General features: G+C 43.3%; 1 protein-coding gene across 4 annotated transcripts in view; it reads left to right on the top strand.

The window, feature by feature from the left end:
* The window catches only part of DENND5B (DENN domain containing 5B), a 535,468-nt gene that overhangs the window by 242,698 nt on the left and 272,512 nt on the right, over positions 1-20,258 (top strand). For all 4 annotated transcript variants that reach the window (XM_085652367.1, XM_085652366.1, XM_085652363.1 and 1 more), the window contains one exon: positions 2,679-2,866. In XM_085652367.1, coding sequence (XP_085508493.1) covers positions 2,679-2,866 — 188 coding nt within the window. The remainder of the gene's footprint in view (positions 1-2,678; positions 2,867-20,258) is intronic.

Here is a 20,258-nt window from a genome sequence, read left to right as displayed (position 1 = left end):
CTGCAGCTTCAAACGCTATAGTCATGGAAACCAATTCAGGAAAAGTGTGCTGTTGTCAAAGAGAAGTTAGACAAGTTGAAAATGAAGGAGCCGAATGACAAACCAAGGATATCTCCATCATACACCCACTTCTATTGAGTTTACCACTGCACAAACAACGTTTTGGAGATAGCGGTAATACAAGACTGCAGTCTCCAGAATGAGTGTTGAAGAAAGCAGATAAATTATTGTGTCGTTGCTTACCTCCTCCTGCAACCCAAAGCGCTATATAGAATCATGTACATCATTTGGATAAAAGCGCGGGACCTTCAGAAGAGTAGTGGGGTAAGTGCTGAATAACAGGCCAGGGGCACTCCTGTGAGGCATTCACATATTTAAATCAACCACTATTGAAAAGACGCTGTGGAGATAGCTGTGATAGAAAGTTATATCTCTGAGGAGAGGCGTTGCTGTGCGGTGACAAGAGGCGTGGCCTCGGGAGGGGCGGGAGGTGCGGCCTCTGCAGGGGCAGGATGGCGCGGCCTCGTCATACGCAATACGCGATGAGCGCGAAGCAAACCGAGGCCTTCAGGAGCTCTCCACCGTCAATGAATACTGGTAAGGCCGTCAGTCTTCTTCACCCGAAAGTCGGCCAAACTTGCCTGCTGGTCTCCAGGCTGCAGTGGGTGACGGAAAAGAAACCCTGCAGACGTTGGGAGGAGCACCGCTTTCTTCAGGGGCCCATTCTGCGGCGGAGCCCTCACATCAGGCAGCCATCTTCCTTCGTGGCCAGACCACGCCCCCCCCTTTAAGTAGTATCTTAAAGGTATCAAACCGCATCGCCATCTTGTAAGGCTAATTTTAGCCCTATAGTGGAGCGGCAAACTTGGGTAGACTGGGAGGCAGCCCGGGGAATATAGCTTCATGTCCTAGCTGCCATGCTTCTTATTCCCTAAGTTTTTTAGGTATTATGCCACCAATAATGCTTTTGTGTTCTTCGTTTCGAGTTTAGACATGACCTTTATCTGGAGATCTGGGTTAATGATGTTTTTCACTTCCAGTGCTTGAATGGACTTCTTTAGGAATGCCTTCCACTCAGAATTCAGCTTCTGCATTCCCTCCATAGCAGCTGCTTTACTATACTGGTCTTAGCTGTTTTTGATTTTAAGCAATACACTATCCATTTGGCATGCAGCACCAGATTTTGCATAGAGATTTTGAATTCTAGCCTAATCTGGTCTTCGCTAGTGCACTCTGAGAGAGCAAACACATTTCTATATTGTGCACATTGTTGTCTATTCAGCAGGTCGAACAAGTGTTCTTTGAACATTATAGCACCATAGGAGAGGGTAGGCATCACTTTACTGGCCACCACATTTAGCAGTGCTTGCAGGTTTGGTCAAGCCAGGTTCCTTTAAATGCCCCATTGCACATAATAGAGGTTTGGCTGTGGCCTTTAAAGCCTCTTCTTGTGCCCTTTTGCCACCTTTTTCAACCAAGTGCACACCCAAATACTTGAAGCTTTTCACTCTCTCCAGTTTCACGCCCTCCATGTACCATGAGCCATGTTTAAATTACTTTCCCGCCAAATATCACTATTTTTGTCTTATTTAAGTTGATCTTGATTGAGTTGACACTGTAATATCGAACCAAGGTGTTAAGAATACTTTGTAGACCCACTTGGGTGTGGTCAAGCATAACCATATCATCCGCATATTAGAGTACTTGGAACCTTCCGGTTAGTTACCTGCTGGAAGCATGATCTACTGTTAATCAAATTGAATTCCAGATTTGCCATGAAAACGTTAAATAATAAAGGAGCAAGGATACATCCTTGCTTAAAGTCTTTATCTGTATTAATTCCTGTGAGATAACAACTTCATTTATTTTACTGTGAAATACAGACAAACTGTTTCTGTCTGGTTATCAACATGCTGGTATGCAACCTGTTCATCTTTCTTAAAAATGTTAGTGTTTCAATTGTCTTGGGGATGAGCCATTACCCTGACCCTCTGTGTGGCGAAACAAGTCATCCTGCCCAAGTAGGGGACTTATAACGTGCCAACAAGACTAGACTGGCAGCATAAACTCTGGGGACTCCTGGGCATTGAGAGACTAACAGCAGTGTTGCAACGCAAATTGCCGCAATTCGATGTGTTTCCTATCTCAGGAGTTGATGGAACTCGCCTGCCCCGCTTACTTGCGAGTACTCCGCCTTACGCAGAAGGAATCTGGCCTCGATGGGGGAGCAACCGCATAATCCTAGTTGGGCACTATGCCCTATGGCATGGGCACATTGCCTCTCTCAACGCTAGGAGTTGTTGAGCATATTACTGTTCTCTTGACGTTTCACCCTTCTCTTCTCCCTTACACTCTTGCTGACCTACTTTCTCCGTTTCCTTTTCCTTCTTCCTTTATACTCCTATTATGCCTCACTGGCCTATGGATGTAGGTGAAGGCAAATTTTTATTGCTTGGTTTGAAAAATTTATCAAAACAGATTTAAACCTAAAAAGCGTTATGCTGTTACAGATAATTTTTTCATCTAGTAACGATTGGTACAGTAGATGTGAAAACCAAATTGAATAATAGAAACTTTAGTCACATTTTCAAACTGAAGAAAAGAAAATGTTTCAAATCATTAAATATATAAAATGATACGTTTAGCCTTGTTTGATGTGTTTATTTGTTTCATTCCAGATTATCAACGCCTTATGACAGTAGCAGAAGTCATCACTACGCTCTTGTTCCCTTTTCAGTGGCAGCATGTGTATGTCCCAATCCTTCCTGCATCCCTCCTGCATTTTCTTGATGCTCCTGTCCCATATATGATGGGTCTCCAGTCCAAAGAAGGAACTGACCGCTCTAAATTGGAACTTCCCCAGGAGGTAAGTGCTTTTGATGATAGATAGTATAAAAAATGAGTTTTATGTTGCTGTTCAACGTGACTTGATTAGTCAGCAATGACAATTCTGGACAAGGTTTGATATCACACCTTGTTGGTAGTGCTTGGTATGCATAATCCACTCATTACAATCTCATTGAGGAGCATTATTACTTCTCTTCCTCTACTTTAGTGAATTAACTGATTACTAATGTGTTAACTCACAATTTCTTTTTTAACCATTCTTTAGCTTGAAAATTGCCAGTGAGGCAAATTAATACTCTATAATGTACACTGATGTTTACATTTGTATGCATAATTGCAGGTAGTGATTTCTTGTTTATGTAAACCATTGTTTTTAGTTTTCAGTATAAAAGATACGTGCATTTTAATTTAATCTATTTACTTCACCCGCTTAATCCCATTCCTGTGTTCAAACTTCCATACCAGACCTCCCTTCTTCCACCCCCATCCCCCCAAGCTGCGTTACATAATATGCCTTTGACATATGCTGCTTCCATCAACCTACCCTTTGTACTAACTTCCCCTCTATATCTGCACTATCACCTGACACGAGGGCCAACCATATCTTGTCAGTCCCACTTCCCATTATTCAAATATGATCAGTGCCCTTTATTATAGAGGACCTGCTTTGCCTCTTCAATGTGTAGTCTAGTAAGGTTTTCCAAATAACTAGGCCTGGGCATAGTTCGCAGAGTTTTGCTAGGCGGAACAAGGCGAAGTTACAAAAAACACTCCACGAAGTTCCGCGAGTGGCTGAGTGCAGTGCTAACTGCAGTTTGTGCTGGTATTCCTTCCGCTCGGGTAGAAATTCTACCCGAGCGGCAGCTCACGCTCGCAAACTTACCATTCGCTAGCGGGGAAGAAACTCCGCTGCACTTTGCGAAGCGGAGTTTTCTGCACTCTGCAAGCTGTGCGGAGTGTAGAAAACTCTGCAAACTCCGCGAATGGAGCGAAGTTCACCGCTAAGGCCTACAAATAACCTCAAATTGCGTGTGTTCACATTGTTAATCAGTTCTTCAAACATGAGGGTATGCCATAATCTATTGTGCCACTGTGTAAGTTAGGATAGGTCTTTATACTTCCATAAGAAAGACCTAACCAATTTGCCAACCCCAGGGCACTGAAAAATCAGCATTCTATCAGTTTTCGTTATTACATTTCAACCTTTTGGACAAAACTCCACTAGCATTACATTTGGATCTTTAGAGAGGTGGTATTTGAATACTCCCCGAGTGCTGTAGACACATCTGACCAAAAAGGTGCAAGCTTTAGACAGTTCCACCATATATAGGTAGCATTACCCCTTTCACCCCACCCGCTGCAGCAGTTAGGACTTACAGAGGGGTACATTCTTTGTAGGTTAGTAGACAATGTAGTGCTAATCATAAAGAAGTTTATATTGTATTTCTCAATTCTATTCACTTATAGAGTTACTTATTATATCCCTTCATAGGGCCTATCTCTTAGCAGGTGCAATTTCCCTCTCCAAATAGAATTTCCATTCTGACCAGTAGGCCCACTAAAACCTTGCCTTAGATTCCATCACAATACCGTAGATTTTAGATATCCACCCCTTCAACAAGGTAATGGAGGAAAAATGTTTCTCAAACATACTCTTATCTTTATTGGCAGCATGTTTCATTTAGGGGAGCATTGCTGAGTGTCTCGACTGTGCTTAGTGCATTTTTTTCTGATTAGTCTAGTTGGATGTATTGCTTACATGTGGAAAATGACTTAACAGTGCTGTTATCTACAACCCCTATAGCACATTTATCAACAGAATCCTGTCTCAATGCTTGCATAAAGTCAAGATTGAAATGAATAGGAATATATGGAATGTGAATGTTAGTAAATCTGTTTGTAGAAGCTGAATTATTCCACATGGTCAGTACTGTGCCCACTGGCATGTTGAGGTAAGCATTCAGAGGTCATAATTCTTTACTCAACCTTAAAGCATCTCAAAATGATATCATCACTACCATATGAGTTAAGAGCTTGTCTGTCTCTTCCTTGGACCATTGTATCACTACTTGTATCTGAGATGTGGGTCTTGGTCAGGTAGAGCAAGCCCTCCCTGTTGCTTTCGATATTATAGTAGGTGAAACAGATTGTTGTATATGAATCGATTTACTGCAGTCGCAAGAGCGTTGAAATATTTCACCTCCACATTTATTGACAGCGCCTGAAAGAGGTATGGGACTCGCAAGAGGATACACATCTTCACTAAATGTATCCTGCCTTCTTAAGAGATGTAAAAAGCTTATAATCTCAGTTTGATCCGGGCAAAGTAAAATATCTTCCCTCTGAAATGGTTGTGCACCTACAGTCATCCTTCGTCTTTGTGTGCAGCAGTGTAAGGAATCCACAGCCCAGCTCCTGACGCCTCTCTTCATCCAGTAAAAAATCAACAAGTGCCTTAGTAGGTGTCAATCAAATAACCATTAAATAACTTAATAGATAGTCAAAAAATAACATATAAATAGGAGCTGAATTGTGCAAACAATAACAATCTATATATACTGAATGTATTTTTTGCCTAATTTTACGCAATATCTAATCAATAATTATATACGCATGGTTTACACACATACACATAATAATAAAGTGCTCCGTGTAAAAGTGATCACACTGTGCAAGTGCGACAAAGGAAAACATAAACGTCCAAAAGCGTGATCCAATTCAACGACAATAGACTTAAAATGGGCTTAATTATTGCATCTATATTCAGAAGAGCATCTCAACATCGTTCATCCGATAGTCAGTAGGTTTCAATGTTAGAACAAAAGTGTATTTCTATTAATCTTTGTCATATACCTTTGACGTTTCAACCTGTGTACAATTCCATGGTCATCGGGACAAAAGCGGTAATACCACAACACAAAGTAGATCCAATGGAATGTACAATTGCAAATATTGTAATATACCAACGTAACACTAATAAACAATAAAAAAAAATAAACCAAGGTTTCCAACGATAGCAAAATAACAAATCAATAGCAAAAAAGGTTGTAAGGCAGATTTCAGCTGAACTAAGTGGAAGGTGAAAACGTGCAATACAATGGGCCTGTACATGCAATTTACAGAAGTAGGTAAACCTTGAGGTGACCGTGTCTGTGGGTATTGTACATATTATCAATATGTTGTAAAATACAAATCCATGAACTGACAAAAGATACAAAAGAAATGGTGTGTATAACTTCTACTCCCAATAGCGTAATCCATAATTGTTTAACAAAATGCAGCGTCAACAGAGGCAAATGATGAAAGGGCCATTGTATAAAGACCAACTCCATGGGGTCAACTTGTAAGTGAAATGTTAGAGAATCTGCCGAAATAGACCAATCTTGAGATAAAAAGGGATTAAATTGTATGCACCTTTTCCCAAGGGACCACGCATGATGAGGGAAATAAATTCTCATCAAAGGGGCCCTTAAAGAGAATGCGGTGTCGGACAAGCTCAGACCGATATCAAAGAACCACTCTAGTTTGCAGCGGTAAATAGGAACTGATTTGCACGCTGCCAGCTCAGATGCAACTGGACCATAGAAGTAGAAAGGGAACTTAGCGACTTGTACTGCAGCTGTTTTGTGCGGCACAGGCGAAGAGCGATAGAACCATGAATAAAGGAGTACTGCAGAGTCAGTAATGAAAAACAAAAGCAAGGGAGGAAAAGGATACGTTTATAAAATGCCTAATATAGAAAGTCAAACAATGATTCAAAATGCAATTACGTAAAGGATTATTTGAACAGGACCCTCAGACAGTATAAGTGACTCCTGATCTACTGTATCAAAAATAGATTTAGAAATCATCAATGTGCACACTGAACAACATATAAACTTAATATACATTCAATCCTACAATTAATTAGAGTAAGTATAATGTTAGATTATATCCATTTCCAGAAATCCTGCATATGCAAAATCGTGTTAAGGTTATCCTGTTAAGAATATATCTTAGTATGAGGAATGGACGATTCATCGTAATACAACAATTGCATAATTACAGGGGTCCCCCAAAAGCAAATAATATTATATCCGTTCTGTTATTAAAATGGAAGAGTCTGCTGTATGAGCTTTCCACAAGTTATAAAACATCTCTAGAATAGGGGAAAAAAAATCAAATCAGTTGGTCCAATCATTTCTATCCTCTGTACATCAATTATGGAGGAATGTGTAACATAACGAGAGATGAGACAACCCCCAAACATAATCTGACCCAGAGGGTAAATAAGGGTATTCCACTCATCTGTGGGATTCAGACCAGCAATGGTGGCTGAACATTTTACAGTCCATTTGGATTCACATCTATCCAGAAGCATCTGGACGTCTCCTCTCATTGGGGGAAATTTCAACTGCTGCACAACCTGCCATCAAGTGTCATTTCGTAGTGTGATGTGTCTAAAAAATGTAAAATTAGGGGACGGTTACATAGTTGTCCTCTGATACGGCTCTTGTGTTGGATTATGCAGTCTTTAACATTTTGGGTGGTTTGTCCAGTGTACATAAATCATATGGGCATCACATTGCATGAACTACATTTGTGGAGTTACGGTTGGTAAAACCTGTAAGTGTGTGTGTGTGTGATGGATTTATGCATAAAGAGTTTGATATCTGTAGTCTGGGCATAAACCGAACAGTTTTGATATTTGTAATGGCCTGTAGGGGGCAAGTAAGCCTAATAGCGCATCCAGCATCGCTCTGGGACGCTAAGGCCATCTCACTCAGTACTGCTCCACAGCAAGTCACAATAATTGGGCTTTAATGTAGATATACACTCCAACTGTGATGAGGTTACCTTCTAGGATCGTTACTTCTCAAGGCTGTGAAGAGACTAAGAATCTGCTTTTAAGAAATCAAAAAGGGCAGTCTGTAGAGGTTGGATTAACTGTAGGTCCTCCCAAAACCCCTACCCATGGAAAGGGTTTGTTCCTCAATGCTTTCCACTGCCAAATAAAAGGTCCATAATAACATCTCTGGATAGTTTCCCTTTCAAAGAATAGTGTCTAGTCCATCCAATGCATGTGGCAAGATGCTCCATTCTTACTTTGAGTCTGTGTCATTGCTTGGGTCCCTCAAGCCTCAGGTGACCGTGTTGATATCTCTGCTCATTTTTGTGCTTCACAATGAGGCTGTGCATTTGTCTTGAGCCATGGGCCTTTGTTTTGCCTCTAGATGATCTTTGCTTCTGAAGCTTGTTGTCTGAGTTAAATCTGTATAACTGTGTGGTCCATTGAATTAGCTGGTTTATTGTCTTTCTCAAACCTAATCCAAAATGAGAATGTCCATTTGTAGTAGATTCCCTCCTTTCAAGTTTTTTGTGATTCGTTTGAAGGGCCTTCTTCTTTGAAGTATTGTTGCTGAGACATATTGGTGCAGCTGGCACAAGAAGTCCTGAAAGGAGGTTGCATTCTTGCTTGCCGCCACCTTCAGAATGTCTTCTTTCTCAGAGAAATAGTGGAATTTGCTAAGAGTCCACTATGTCTCTGCTTGTGTATTGCCATCCTGGGACTGACTTGATGATCCCTTTTGCTTTGTCTGCCAGTTTCCTAATCATAATGTCATCTCTATGAAAACAATTCTTCAGCTCTTCGCATTTCGTGAGGTCAATGGCAGTGGTGTTGTGCAACAAGTCCAGTTCCTTTGTCAATGTTCTGACGTCTGATGTACTGCTCAGTCTTATTTTCCAGATCCAAAACTGTACTGGCCAGTGAATCAGCATCACTTCTGAGGCCTTCTTGCTTGGGACTCTGATGATCTCGAAATATTTGAAAGCCCTTGTCTAATTCACCTTTAAGCTCCCCCAGTAGCTCCTACTTAAAATTGGCAAAGCCATTCGCGTCCCTCAGTTCAGCTTCATGATCGTATCCCTGTCTTCCTTGCACACACACAAGATGCACTTTTGGCAGAAATATCTCCTGATCTGTATCCCCGATTAATTTTTTTTTTTTAAAGCTTGAGGCCTCTTTATGATGCTTTCTTGGGTGGCATTCAGGGTGTGACTTGGCCTTCCTGGAGAGGTGACTCCGCCAGGCCCATAGAAAATGGCGCCCGACATTACAAGAGTATCGGAGGGGTGCTGTGCCCATGCACCCCCACCATGCCAGAGATTCTAGGCCACTTCAAAGCATTCCACTTTTGGGGCTGCTTCTGGCGTCGGCAGAACATGGGAACCAAACGGAAAAAGGCTCTCCTCACACTCCTCTATGGTCAGTAAAAGCGCACTTCTCCTTCCTTCAGTTGCCTTATCGAAAGAGAAGCGGCTGCCCCGATAATCATTATCTGGCAGAGGCGACCATCCGAGTGACTCAAGGCCATCTGATATGCTATAACCTTTCTTTCTGGTGCCACAGGTGGACACCAGCCTTCATACGATAGCTTGATGCCCCTGTTTTTTCCCATCCATGGACTTCAGGAGATGGTCCAAGGACGATTTTGTTTCCCCAAGAGTATACTCCTCCTGGTAGCAATTATAGCATCTCTTGAATGCTGAGCCGCCGGTGCCACCAACATGGCAGTAGTTCGTAAGGGATGGGGAGACTCCTCTTATCACCGCGGTGGGCCCTCACATTATTCAAAGTGACAAAGTTTGCAGAAGCGAATTCCGCCTCACCTGTAATCTTTGGACCTCTAACTGTATTAGACCTTTAATCTCTGGAATGAGAACAGAGCAGCAAAGAGAAACTTCTTACTCAGTTGGTGCTATACGAAGCCCCCCTGTTTTTTTGTTATTGTGTATATGGAGCTTATAGCTTACATACTGTAAAGAAAATATCTCTAGGTACACGTGAGCAAAAATGTCTGTGGGAGCAGGCTTAGGTATTCCATAAAAATGCGAATTGTAAGGCGACTTTCTGAAGACCAGAGTGTGAGCAAGAAAATAGTTGGACAGACAGGAAATGACCCATTTCTGTAGCTCTGTGTTATGGGAGTAAACATTGAGACATGGAGACTGTTTCCTCACCTGGAGAGAGAAAAGGGGTAGGTTTTAGTTATTTTGATGTTCTGAAGATGAATTTATTAGTAAAGCAAAGACCCTGGAAGGGGATTTATTGCTGATCACATTGTGAACAAAACATCATCAGTACAGATCTTCTGGCTCTCTTGATTACAACATATAATTGCGAGCAGTTTGTTCAAATAATATTAAAGTTCATTAAAGCTGCAACTAGGGAGGGTAATGGAACAGCATAAGTAATTGAAACAACTGATCCTCGTGCAAGATAACACAAAACGCGGTCAGTTAATCTAATGAGTTGTTCTTCCAAAAAGAATACAGCTGATGACAATGAGCCTTGTAGGCGACCTTTGATAGATTTTTATCAACAATTTTTCTCATTCATTGTCAAATTATTAAGACCGTTTGTCGCTATAGAGTGCATTGTGGTTGTAAATTTGTATATGGTCAGAATGTATACACTGCTTCATACTGTATAATAGCCTATTTCTAAGCTCCTCAGTATTTTTCTCGATTTGTGATTTTAAGCACAGAGTTAGCATTGTTTGGGCAAGTCAAAGTCATGATTAGGGCTCAGAGCCACAGGTTCCGCAGCTGAAGATTTAACTACTAAACCACATCGTCTCTTTAAAAGATTTCATTAGTATTTTTAAAAATAATTGAATATCTACAGTGTATTGTGGTGAAAAGTGCAGTCGGAAGCATTCACGTATGAATGAAAGAGTTCTTGTAGAACACATGGTCGCCCAAAAGAAGTTACAACGCTAATATAGTTCAACTACGGTTACACACTTGAACAATACCTGCACTTTTGCAAAGGAAAAGTAGCACTTAGTTGGGAAGAAAAGGACCCAATAATATTATTGAGAGGACTTAGACCAGATGATTAGATCTGTTTTTGCTGATAGAAGATTGAAAATAGGTCAATGAGAGAGGAATTTGAAAATTGGAGTTGAGCACCAAAATTGCTTCTTGAGAATAGGAAAAAGAAATATAGATAAGATGCATGTTTATCTCAAAACATTTTTAAAAAAGCCGCAAATTAAAAAACTGCTTTAATTTAATAATATTCACATACATTTTGGGATATGTAGATTGGGACATGCAGCTGCTTAAAATAAGTGTTCTTCACACAAATAGTGATGCAATATCATCCACATAAGTCTTGGACCTCTTGTGTGTGAGAGATAGAATGCTAATGCTTGGTCCTCATGGAATTGGAAGGTTATTAATCTCTCTGCATAATCATGCAGATGCCTTTGAAGAGAGAACGAGAAGAGACCCTTGGGGCTTGCACATCCCAAAACTCATTTTCTGATTTTGTATTAAGCTTGCAGAAATAAAACTGAAAATCTGTTGAAATGAAATACGGAGTGGCTAAAGAACCACAAAATATTATTGAACCATTTTGTGAAGGAGGAAGATGTCCTTGGTGCTGAACAGAAATAATGTTATTGATTATAAATGCCTCATTGTTTAAAATGCAAAGTAAAGCTAATGGCAAACACAAACCATCTGAATTGCAAGATTTGTGTTGTCAAACGTCATTTAATCCTAGGAATGCGAAGAGGGGTTCCATTTCAACTACATACTTTCTTAATCAAGTCTTCTGACTTTGGAATTTGAAAGACATTTATAATTCCACATGTAGCTTAAGTTGTGTTCAAGGAATCTGTGACAAGTGCATTTAGTTCATTTATATAGAACCAAAATCGGAATCACAAGGATATATTTTTTTTAAATTATGTTCCATGTTTGAATTTTCATGGGGTAGCCTTTGTGGGTATGGCAAATATGCAACATATGAGCAACAATGGGGTAACTTTATTGATTCCCATGATGTTTGCCTCTTTCGAGAGACCTGGGCTTTGTCACCTATCCATAGATGCGGGTTCACGTGTGTAAATGTAAATGCAACCCAGTGTGGAAGGGGCAGACCCTAAGGTGGCCTTGGGATTTTGGGTTAAAACCTCCATTCAATGCCAAATTAAGAACATTCATATTGACTCATTAGATTTGATGGCGGTAGTGCTTATTCTGCTATCTGTTACGGCTTTAACCTTTTTTTAGGTCTCGTCTAGGCAGTACGTATGCGCTGCTCTAGAAGGGCCTTTAGCCATCGGTCTTCACTTTTCAAGCACTGCACTCATGCTTGTGGCGGCATTCACCTTGCGGGAGCGAGCAGCGGCACGCCACAAGCACGAGCGCAGTTAATCCAGTCACAAGAAGCAACACCATTGCAGCTTCCGAGATGTTCTTTTCCACACCCTTTTTTATTTTAATCCTAGCGAGATGCGCCATGTTAGCTGCATCCGCGTGCCGCTGAGCTTATTGCCATGGCTACATCCCCCACTGTTCCCTCGCTTTCTCATGCCTCAGCCACCCTCTGATATGGGTTTTTGCTTCTTTTTTAATGGGAATTCTTCACAAAAGCTCACAGTCTGTGATTTTGACACATGATGCATGCGTTTTCATTTCCTGTAAGAAAAGCGAAAAGTAACCTGTGCAAAGCGCGTGATTACTCACGCGTACACTCGCAAGTCAACAATCAGAAGCGCACTGACACACACATGGGTACACAAACACACACGCCGACAGACACATAATTATATACTCTGAGACACATTTGCACACTCAAAACTAATCTCACAAAAATGCACGCCCGTGCACACACACACTGACACAATCACATACGCTGACCTAGTGAGACACAGACACGCACTAACACAGAGAAATAACACATACAAATACAAACACAAATATGCACATACTGACATTCTCACATACACAATCACAGACAGACTAATACACATCACATACACATTTACACAAACAATGACTGAAAGATTCTTTCATGCTCATAGGCACACACATACTCATACAGTACACACTCGTAAACTCTCATACACCTGCGCTTGCATTCATGTACATGCACTTATAGCCAGTGTTGAGGAGAATAAAATAGCAAAAGAAAAATATATTTGTAGAATTTTTATCCGACTTTCTCCATTATTCACCCTCATTGAACTGAACAGTTTAGTTTCATTGTAAAATGTGTGTTATCTAAATGTCCCGTGGAATTAAGATAAAGAGGGAACCCATTAAACTGAAAAGCTAAGAAATGGAAGAAAACCTGGAAGCTGGCAAAGCCAATATTTCTTAACTTTCCTGCCGTTAGGTTTTGTCAGTGCTTGTTGCTGACGTTGAACAGCAAAAAACAAGCATTGGCATAGCCAATAGGTCTCGCCTTTGGAACTTGCTGCATAACTAAATACTTATAAGGTCCCAAAGGCGAGACCTATTGGCTATGCCAATGCTTGTTTATGTTTATATTAGAGCCAGTCCTGGCCCTGCAGAGTTGGCCGCTTTAAATATCCTTGAGACGGCAATCACAGAGCAAATTGGGAGGGGCTTCCTTTTGGTGGCAGGAGACTTTAATACAACATTCGAACCCCAGATTGATAACCAACTGGAATTTACAGCAGATTGTGATGGTCGTTGAGGTATTCCCCTGTTGGACTTCCCTCTGGTACGCTGGTCTTCTAAAGCCGGTCAGGTTTTGGCCCTCACACTTAATTTTGATTTAAGAGCTGCAGATGGTAGGACTCCATCTGATCGTTTAGCTAAAATGACCTTTAATAGACCTGGTTATGAGAGTCGTATTGACTACTTTCTTGTGAAGTTATGGTCACATATAATTGAAATGGAAGTGGTTGATAGATTTGACAGTGATCACCATGCATTAATCTAACCCGGTCTGATCACTTTAGGATACTTCCATTCCAGAAGGGACTCCGTGACTTGAGCTGCCTTTCTACATCTAACAACCAAAAAAATATAGTGTGGAAATGGGTGGAAACAAATCCCTCATCTCTCGAGGCAGTAGTTATTAAAGTAAGAACTGAAGTACAATTTCTTTCATCCCTGACCGATTCCACTAGATGTGAGGGGCTGGAGTTGGGACACATTGTACTTTTTAACCAGATCAGTGATCTGCTTCCCGAAGGCCAACCCATAGTACAATCGCTGCTGTAGGTAAGCCAAAATCTAGTTATTGGTGGCAGTGAATCCAACATGTGCCATAATATAACCAGCTGTAGATTCAAATATAGACAGACTCTACCAAGGGCAAGGAAGAACCAATTAAAAACGTCAGCAAGGCAATGTTGCGCCACTTGGACCGAATCAGTTACCTTATCCCAAGTGAAAAGTAACTGGGTGTCATCCGCATAGGACATCACCTTAGCCCCTAGCTCCTCTGCCAGATCAATCAAAGGAGTGACATAGATATTGAAGAGGAGAGGGCTAAGGACGGATCCCTGCGGGACCCCAGTAGTGACCAACTGAGAAGGGGAGGAACACGGGGGGAGCCAGATCTGCTCAACACGGTCCTCCAAAAAGGACCTTACCCAGCCCCAAACAGCAGCTGTAACACCAATTTCTGCTAGACGAGCCAGCAGAAGATCGTGCGGGACCGTGTCAAACGCCGCGGAGAGATCCAACAAAACTAAAGCCGCTCTCCCACCTGCGTCAAGACACTCCCGTATAGCCTCTGACACCTCCACTAAGACAGTCTCCGTGCTGTGGGAGGCTCGGAACCCTGATTGAGCTGGGTGTAGGAGAGCATCTCTCTCCACATACTCTGTAAGTTGTTTGTTCACCGCCTTCTCACAAACCTTGGCGATGGCTGGAAGGTGGGAGATAGGACGGTAGTTCCCTGGATTAAGATGATCCAGGGAAGGTTTTTTGAGGAGAGGCAAAATCTTCGCCTGTTTCCAGGCCCGGGGAACGACAGCTGTCAAGAGGGACCTGTTAACAATAAGGTTCACCTCAGCATGTACGCTCATTGCCACTGCAGCCAGAAGCCTGGCCGGGCAAGGATCCGACGGCGAGACTGACTTGAGCCCCGTAAGGATTTTGAGGGATTCTGAAGGATCTACGGGTCTGAAGGCTGACAGCAAGCAGGCAGAGGCAACCGATTGCTCCACTGCAGAACTCGCCCTGCTGATCACTCCAGGAGGAAAAGCCGCCTGGACAGCCTGGATCTTAATCCTAAAAGAGCAGGCAAGTGTGTTACACCAGGCCAGTGAAGATGGAGTCACTCTCGATTGGGCAAACGGAGATGTAAAGCTCTGCACTATGGAGAAGATCTCTTTGGAGTTGTTACTAGCAGAGTCGATGCGAGCAGCATAGAATTGCCCCTTAGCCCGCGCTATGGCTTCATAGTAAATTTTTTGCATGGCTCTAAGCCTTTGCTTAGCTATAGGGCAGTAGCCACACCTGCACCAGGTCCGTTCAAGAACCTTACAGTCGTGCTTAAGCGTTTTGAGGGCTGAGTTAAACCAGGGTTTGGAGGGAGAGTCTCTAGCCGGCTTAGAGGACCGAGAAGAGGCCACAGAATCGGCCGCACGAGACACCCAATCAGTAAACCCCGATACACTCCTCAAGGTCCCCCGACAGGATGGGCCTAGACCGATGGGCCTGACTGAATTCTTGAGGATTGATTTTCCTAAATGCTGCCTTTTGAAAAGAAAGCACCGCTGTCTCAGCATTAGATACATCACAAGAGAAGTATGAAATAAAGTGATCCGACCAGGACACAGGGCACGGCTCCTGTATAACAATAGGGAAGCTGGAACAGATTGGGTCCAGTATGTGGCCCGCCTGATGCGTGGGCAGGCTGACACACTGGGTGAGTTGTGCAAGATGTAAAATGTCCAACAGGTCGATCACCTCCTTGGTGTCAGGTCGATCTAAATGAATATTAAGATCTCCCAGGACCATGTAATGGGAGAATCTAACTGCCCTCGAGACAATGGCGTCCCCAGAGCTCTGTAGAAATAGACCCGCCGTACCCGGGGGGCCTATAAATGAGAGAAACTCCCAGGGTAAAGTGGGCTGAGAAGCGGATGTTGAAGTCAAGAACCTCTCAGCCATCCCAGGCCATGGTGTCCCCCAGTCGGAGATCCCATATGTTTTTGTAGACCGTAGGCACGCCACCCCCTCTCCCCCCGGGCGGTCCACTCTAGAGGTCTTATAACCCACTGGAATGGCCAGGGAGACAATAGGATCGGAGGAGGAGTCAAGCCAGGTCTCTGTGAGAAACAACATATCCAGGGAGTTGTCATCCAAGAGGTCAAAGACATCCACATAATGTTTCCTAAGTGAGCGGATATTTATCAAGGCCGCCCGGATAGAAAAGTCTTTAGCCTGCTTAGCAGGCGGAATGACCTTATTAGCCAAAGAATTGGACCCCCGCTTGTAGCCGCACACTGAGCAGGCAGCAAGCGGAGCATCCGCCACGTCCCAGATATATGCCTGGCAGCGTATAGGAGCAGCCAAATCACGAAGTGTATTTCCCATATAACACCTCCTGAGCTCAGCACCCCCGTCAAAGATTGGCACTGGCCGCATCGAGGACACTGACGGGAGCAGATGGGCTTGCCTTAGGCGCGCCTTCGGCGCACCGGCTGCACGACCGTGCAGCGCGCATTTAAATGTCCCCGTGTGCCTAACAACTAGATCGCCAACTTCTCAAAATAGCGTCTTCTAGCGGCGCAGCGAGGATACCGGAAGTGTCCTGGGCCCACTCACCCCCACCAGAGAATAGCACGAGGGAAAAGCGTAGCACAGTAAGCACAACACGATCAATTTTAAAATCTTTGAAATACGTGTATGCGGGCAATAGAAATGTGCAAATAAGCAAGTAGGTACATCGTGATCAAGTTAAAAAAAAAATTGTATGCGGGCAAGAGAAATGCGCAAATAGGCAGAAAGACCAAATTAGCAGCAAGAGTGCAATGAGGCACAAGTCAAAACCTTCTTAGGCGCTGCGCATACGTGCAGCGCGCATTTAAATGTCCCCGTGTGCCTAACAACTAGATCGCCAACTTCTCAAAATGGCGTCTTCTAGCGGCGCAGCGAGGATACCGGAAGTGTCCTGGGCCCACTCACCCCCACCAGAGAATAGCACGAGGGAACAGCGGAGCACAGTAAGCACAACACAATCAATTTTAATATCTTTGAAATACGTGTATGCGGGCAATAGAAATGTGCAAATAAGCAAGTAGGTACATCGTGATCAATTTTAAAAAAAATTAAAATGCGGGTATGCGGGCAATAGAAATGTGCAAATAGGCAGAAAGACCAAATTAGCAGCAAGAGTGCAATGAGGCACAAGTCAAAACCTTCTTAGGCGCTGCGCATCCGTACAGCGCGCATTTAAATGTCCCCGTGTGCCTAACAACTAGATCGCCAACTTCTCAAAATGGCGTCTTCTAGCGGCACAGCGAGGATACCGGAAGTGTCCTGGGCCCACTCACCCCTACCAGAGAATAGCGCAAGGGAAAAGCGGAGCACAGTAAGCACAAAAAGATCCATTTTAAAATCTTTGAAATACGTGTATGCGGGCAATAGAAATGTGCAAATAAGCAAGTAGGTACATCGTGATCAACTTTAAAAAAAATTAAATGCGGGTACGCGGGCAAGAGAAATGTGCAAATCGGCAAAGAGACCAAATTAGCAGCAAGAGTGCAATGAGGCACAAGTCAAAACCTTCTTAGGCCATCATGGTTCCCGTCAGGGATACTAGTTCTCATATTCCCAACTGGGACAACCCAACTACAGGGCAAAGGCTGATGAGAGTTGTCTGGCAAAATGGTATTAACAGTCAGAAGCACAGAAACAAACATAGATGGGTCTTAAGGGAGTCAAGCCCCTCTGAGCCCAGGTAGGGGACGATAGTGTGTGTCACAAAGCTTTGGGGAAAACAGGGTCACTTTGCACAGATAAATAAGAGAAATACTGACATGCAGCCACACATTGTGGTTTATGGCAAGACCACCATTACATTCCCTTCTCACAAAACGACTCCAGGGCCCAACGCAGATTATTGTAGAAGGAAGTGGAGACCTTGCTCTTCTGGGGTTGGGGGTGGGGATGCGGGGGGAGAGGGTAATCAAGCTGACTGATGCATATAAGAGGAATTGGGTGCATTCCTCCGGTTTTTCCTTGTGTAGCAGGACAATGGACTAAGGCCCTTCATAGAACTACATTTTGTCAACCAGTAAACCCAAAAACCGATGGTTATGATCATGTCTTAATGTATGTAATATGATTGGATGCAGTCATTGGACTTTAAGGATATCACTAACATGTTGTTGGTTCTCGTGCAGAACAGTGCCATTTTGAAGTTCCTTACCATAGTCTTCAAAGTAATTCTCAAAAAGCGGCTCCAAATTGGATACGGTATCTAATAAGCCTGCAAGGCAACCATCCTGACTACTGAACATAAAGTAAAAATAGCCTATGCTAACAATCATGCTCCTTTCTCTTCAGTGTGAACTTGACTTTAAGTGTCCTATATCATATTCTTGCTAAGCAAAGTTACATGCGAATGAGGCAGGTATTCCGTGACCAGCCAGAAGACCTATGTGCGACCTAGAGTGAAAACTCAAGTTTGGTTTCCATAGACTAAAAAAAAATGAAATGTCTGCGCGGAAGACTTAGTTTGAATTCTCTTTGGAACTTAGCAGCTTTAGTGTTTAGGGCTAATTTTTTCCCAGTTTGGAAAAATTGAAAACTGACTCGGATCATGACGCGCCATTGGGTGGTTGAAAGGCTGTGTTCATAGTTCTTGTAGATACCCATTTTCACATCCTAGTGTTGCATTCCTCTCTTCATGTTGAAGAGTGAGTGTGGGAGGGAGGATCTAGAACATGACTTTGTTCAGGCCCTGGAACACTACATTTGTTTGTACCAGTTGGCAGGAAGTCTCCCTCCCATACCAGTTGGCAGGAAGTCTCCCTCCCATTCAGGGGCTGATTCCGATCTCTGTCGGAAGGGCTTCGAATTGGATTTGGCATTGCCTAAACCGATCCGGAGCCCTTTCCAGATCGCAATGTTTACAGTTCCGAACAACCAAGTATGATTCCTTGAAAGCCTTAACGCCGCCCAAATCGGTTCCGAAAGGCATTCGGAGAGATAGAGCCTTCCGGAGCCGAATCGTACAGCTCTATGGACTAGGTTTTCAGAGCGAGCAAGTACGATGAACGATTTGGACAGCCTTCCCGATTAGGTTTGCCCGGATTGAAAAAGCTGCTGGAATTGGTCTTTGGGGGTCCTTCACCCGGGGCCTTCCGAATCAGGCCTGTGGGGCTACCCATGAGTCTCTTCTTACCACCCCTGCACAGTGTGGCAGGTACCATGGGGTGCCTGCCACAGGGTGCACGATTATCCCCAACCACCCCTTTTGTCAATGCGAGCCTGTGTACTCGTTCGGTCCACAGGCTCCCATTGAAGTCTGACCAAATCGTATCATGATGCATTCAAATGCATCGTACTTGTTCGGTCTGGCTCCCCAGACCCGAGTCGTCCTGAAAGCATTCCTGACACGATTCGGTCCCAATGCTGTCTGAACAAGATCAGTATCGGCCCCTCAGTTGTAATAAACTCACCTTGCATCAACTGAAGACTCGACCTTAGTTCTTTTCACATAGTCTTTGACCTTTATTTGAGTATGTCATGCTCAACTTTTAAAAGGCCCTGCCCATCTACATGAAGTGGGCCTGGAGTGTTTACCATATTCCTTTGCCTCATTTGTCGCTCACCTTGTCTTTTTGGTGGGGCAATTTCTCTGTACTGGAAAACTTGCTTATATGCACCTCTTCATCAGACACAGCCTTGCCTCTTAGCCACTGCACAAAAAGAAACTGTCTTATGGATTGCAATATGCATATTCCAGACAATGCCAGATGTTGAGAGCAACCGTATATCACACATTGTACCTTGCGGGCTCTGTGCACAGATGCACTCTGTTCTATAGTGCAGAGTGCCAGCCTATGGAGGCAGGTGGAAAGAATGAATCGAGGCTGGGAGAGGAAGAAACAGTCTGTTGGAGCTTTGTGAGGCTGTGTTGGGATTCTTGTCAGTGCCTATTGTGTTTACCAAGTGTTCAGTAGCAGCCAGACCTTGCATCACATGCTAGGTTAAGTTTTTACGAATATGAACTACTGTTAACCGATGAAAAGATAATGGAAAGGTAGATTAATGTCTAGTAAATCCAGTAGTGTGGTGCATACTTTTTGCTGCAGTGCAACCCTTCATTCGTGGCTCAGTTAATGGTCTATTTCAGGAGACCCGTAGATGGGTTGTCTGATGGAACACCGCATGCATTTACAACACAGTCTCTACCCCAACTGCAATGTTACCACACATTCCTTTGCCACGCAAGTTGTTACAATTACTTGGTTTAAGGGGGGGGGGGCGCTGTACTTTAGAATAGTATAATTTACTATTCCAACTCCAGTCTACGCAACAGTAGGGAAGGTGTTTGACTTCAAATCCAACACCAGTCCGACAACGCGCCCCTGAAGCAAGTCATTGTAAGGACTTGCGGGGTAAAGAAATGTGTGGTA

This window comes from Triturus cristatus, chromosome 4_1, assembly GCF_964204655.1.
Source record: "Triturus cristatus chromosome 4_1, aTriCri1.1, whole genome shotgun sequence".
NCBI lineage: Eukaryota > Metazoa > Chordata > Amphibia > Caudata > Salamandridae > Triturus > Triturus cristatus.
This window is presented reverse-complemented; position numbering and strand designations above follow the sequence as displayed.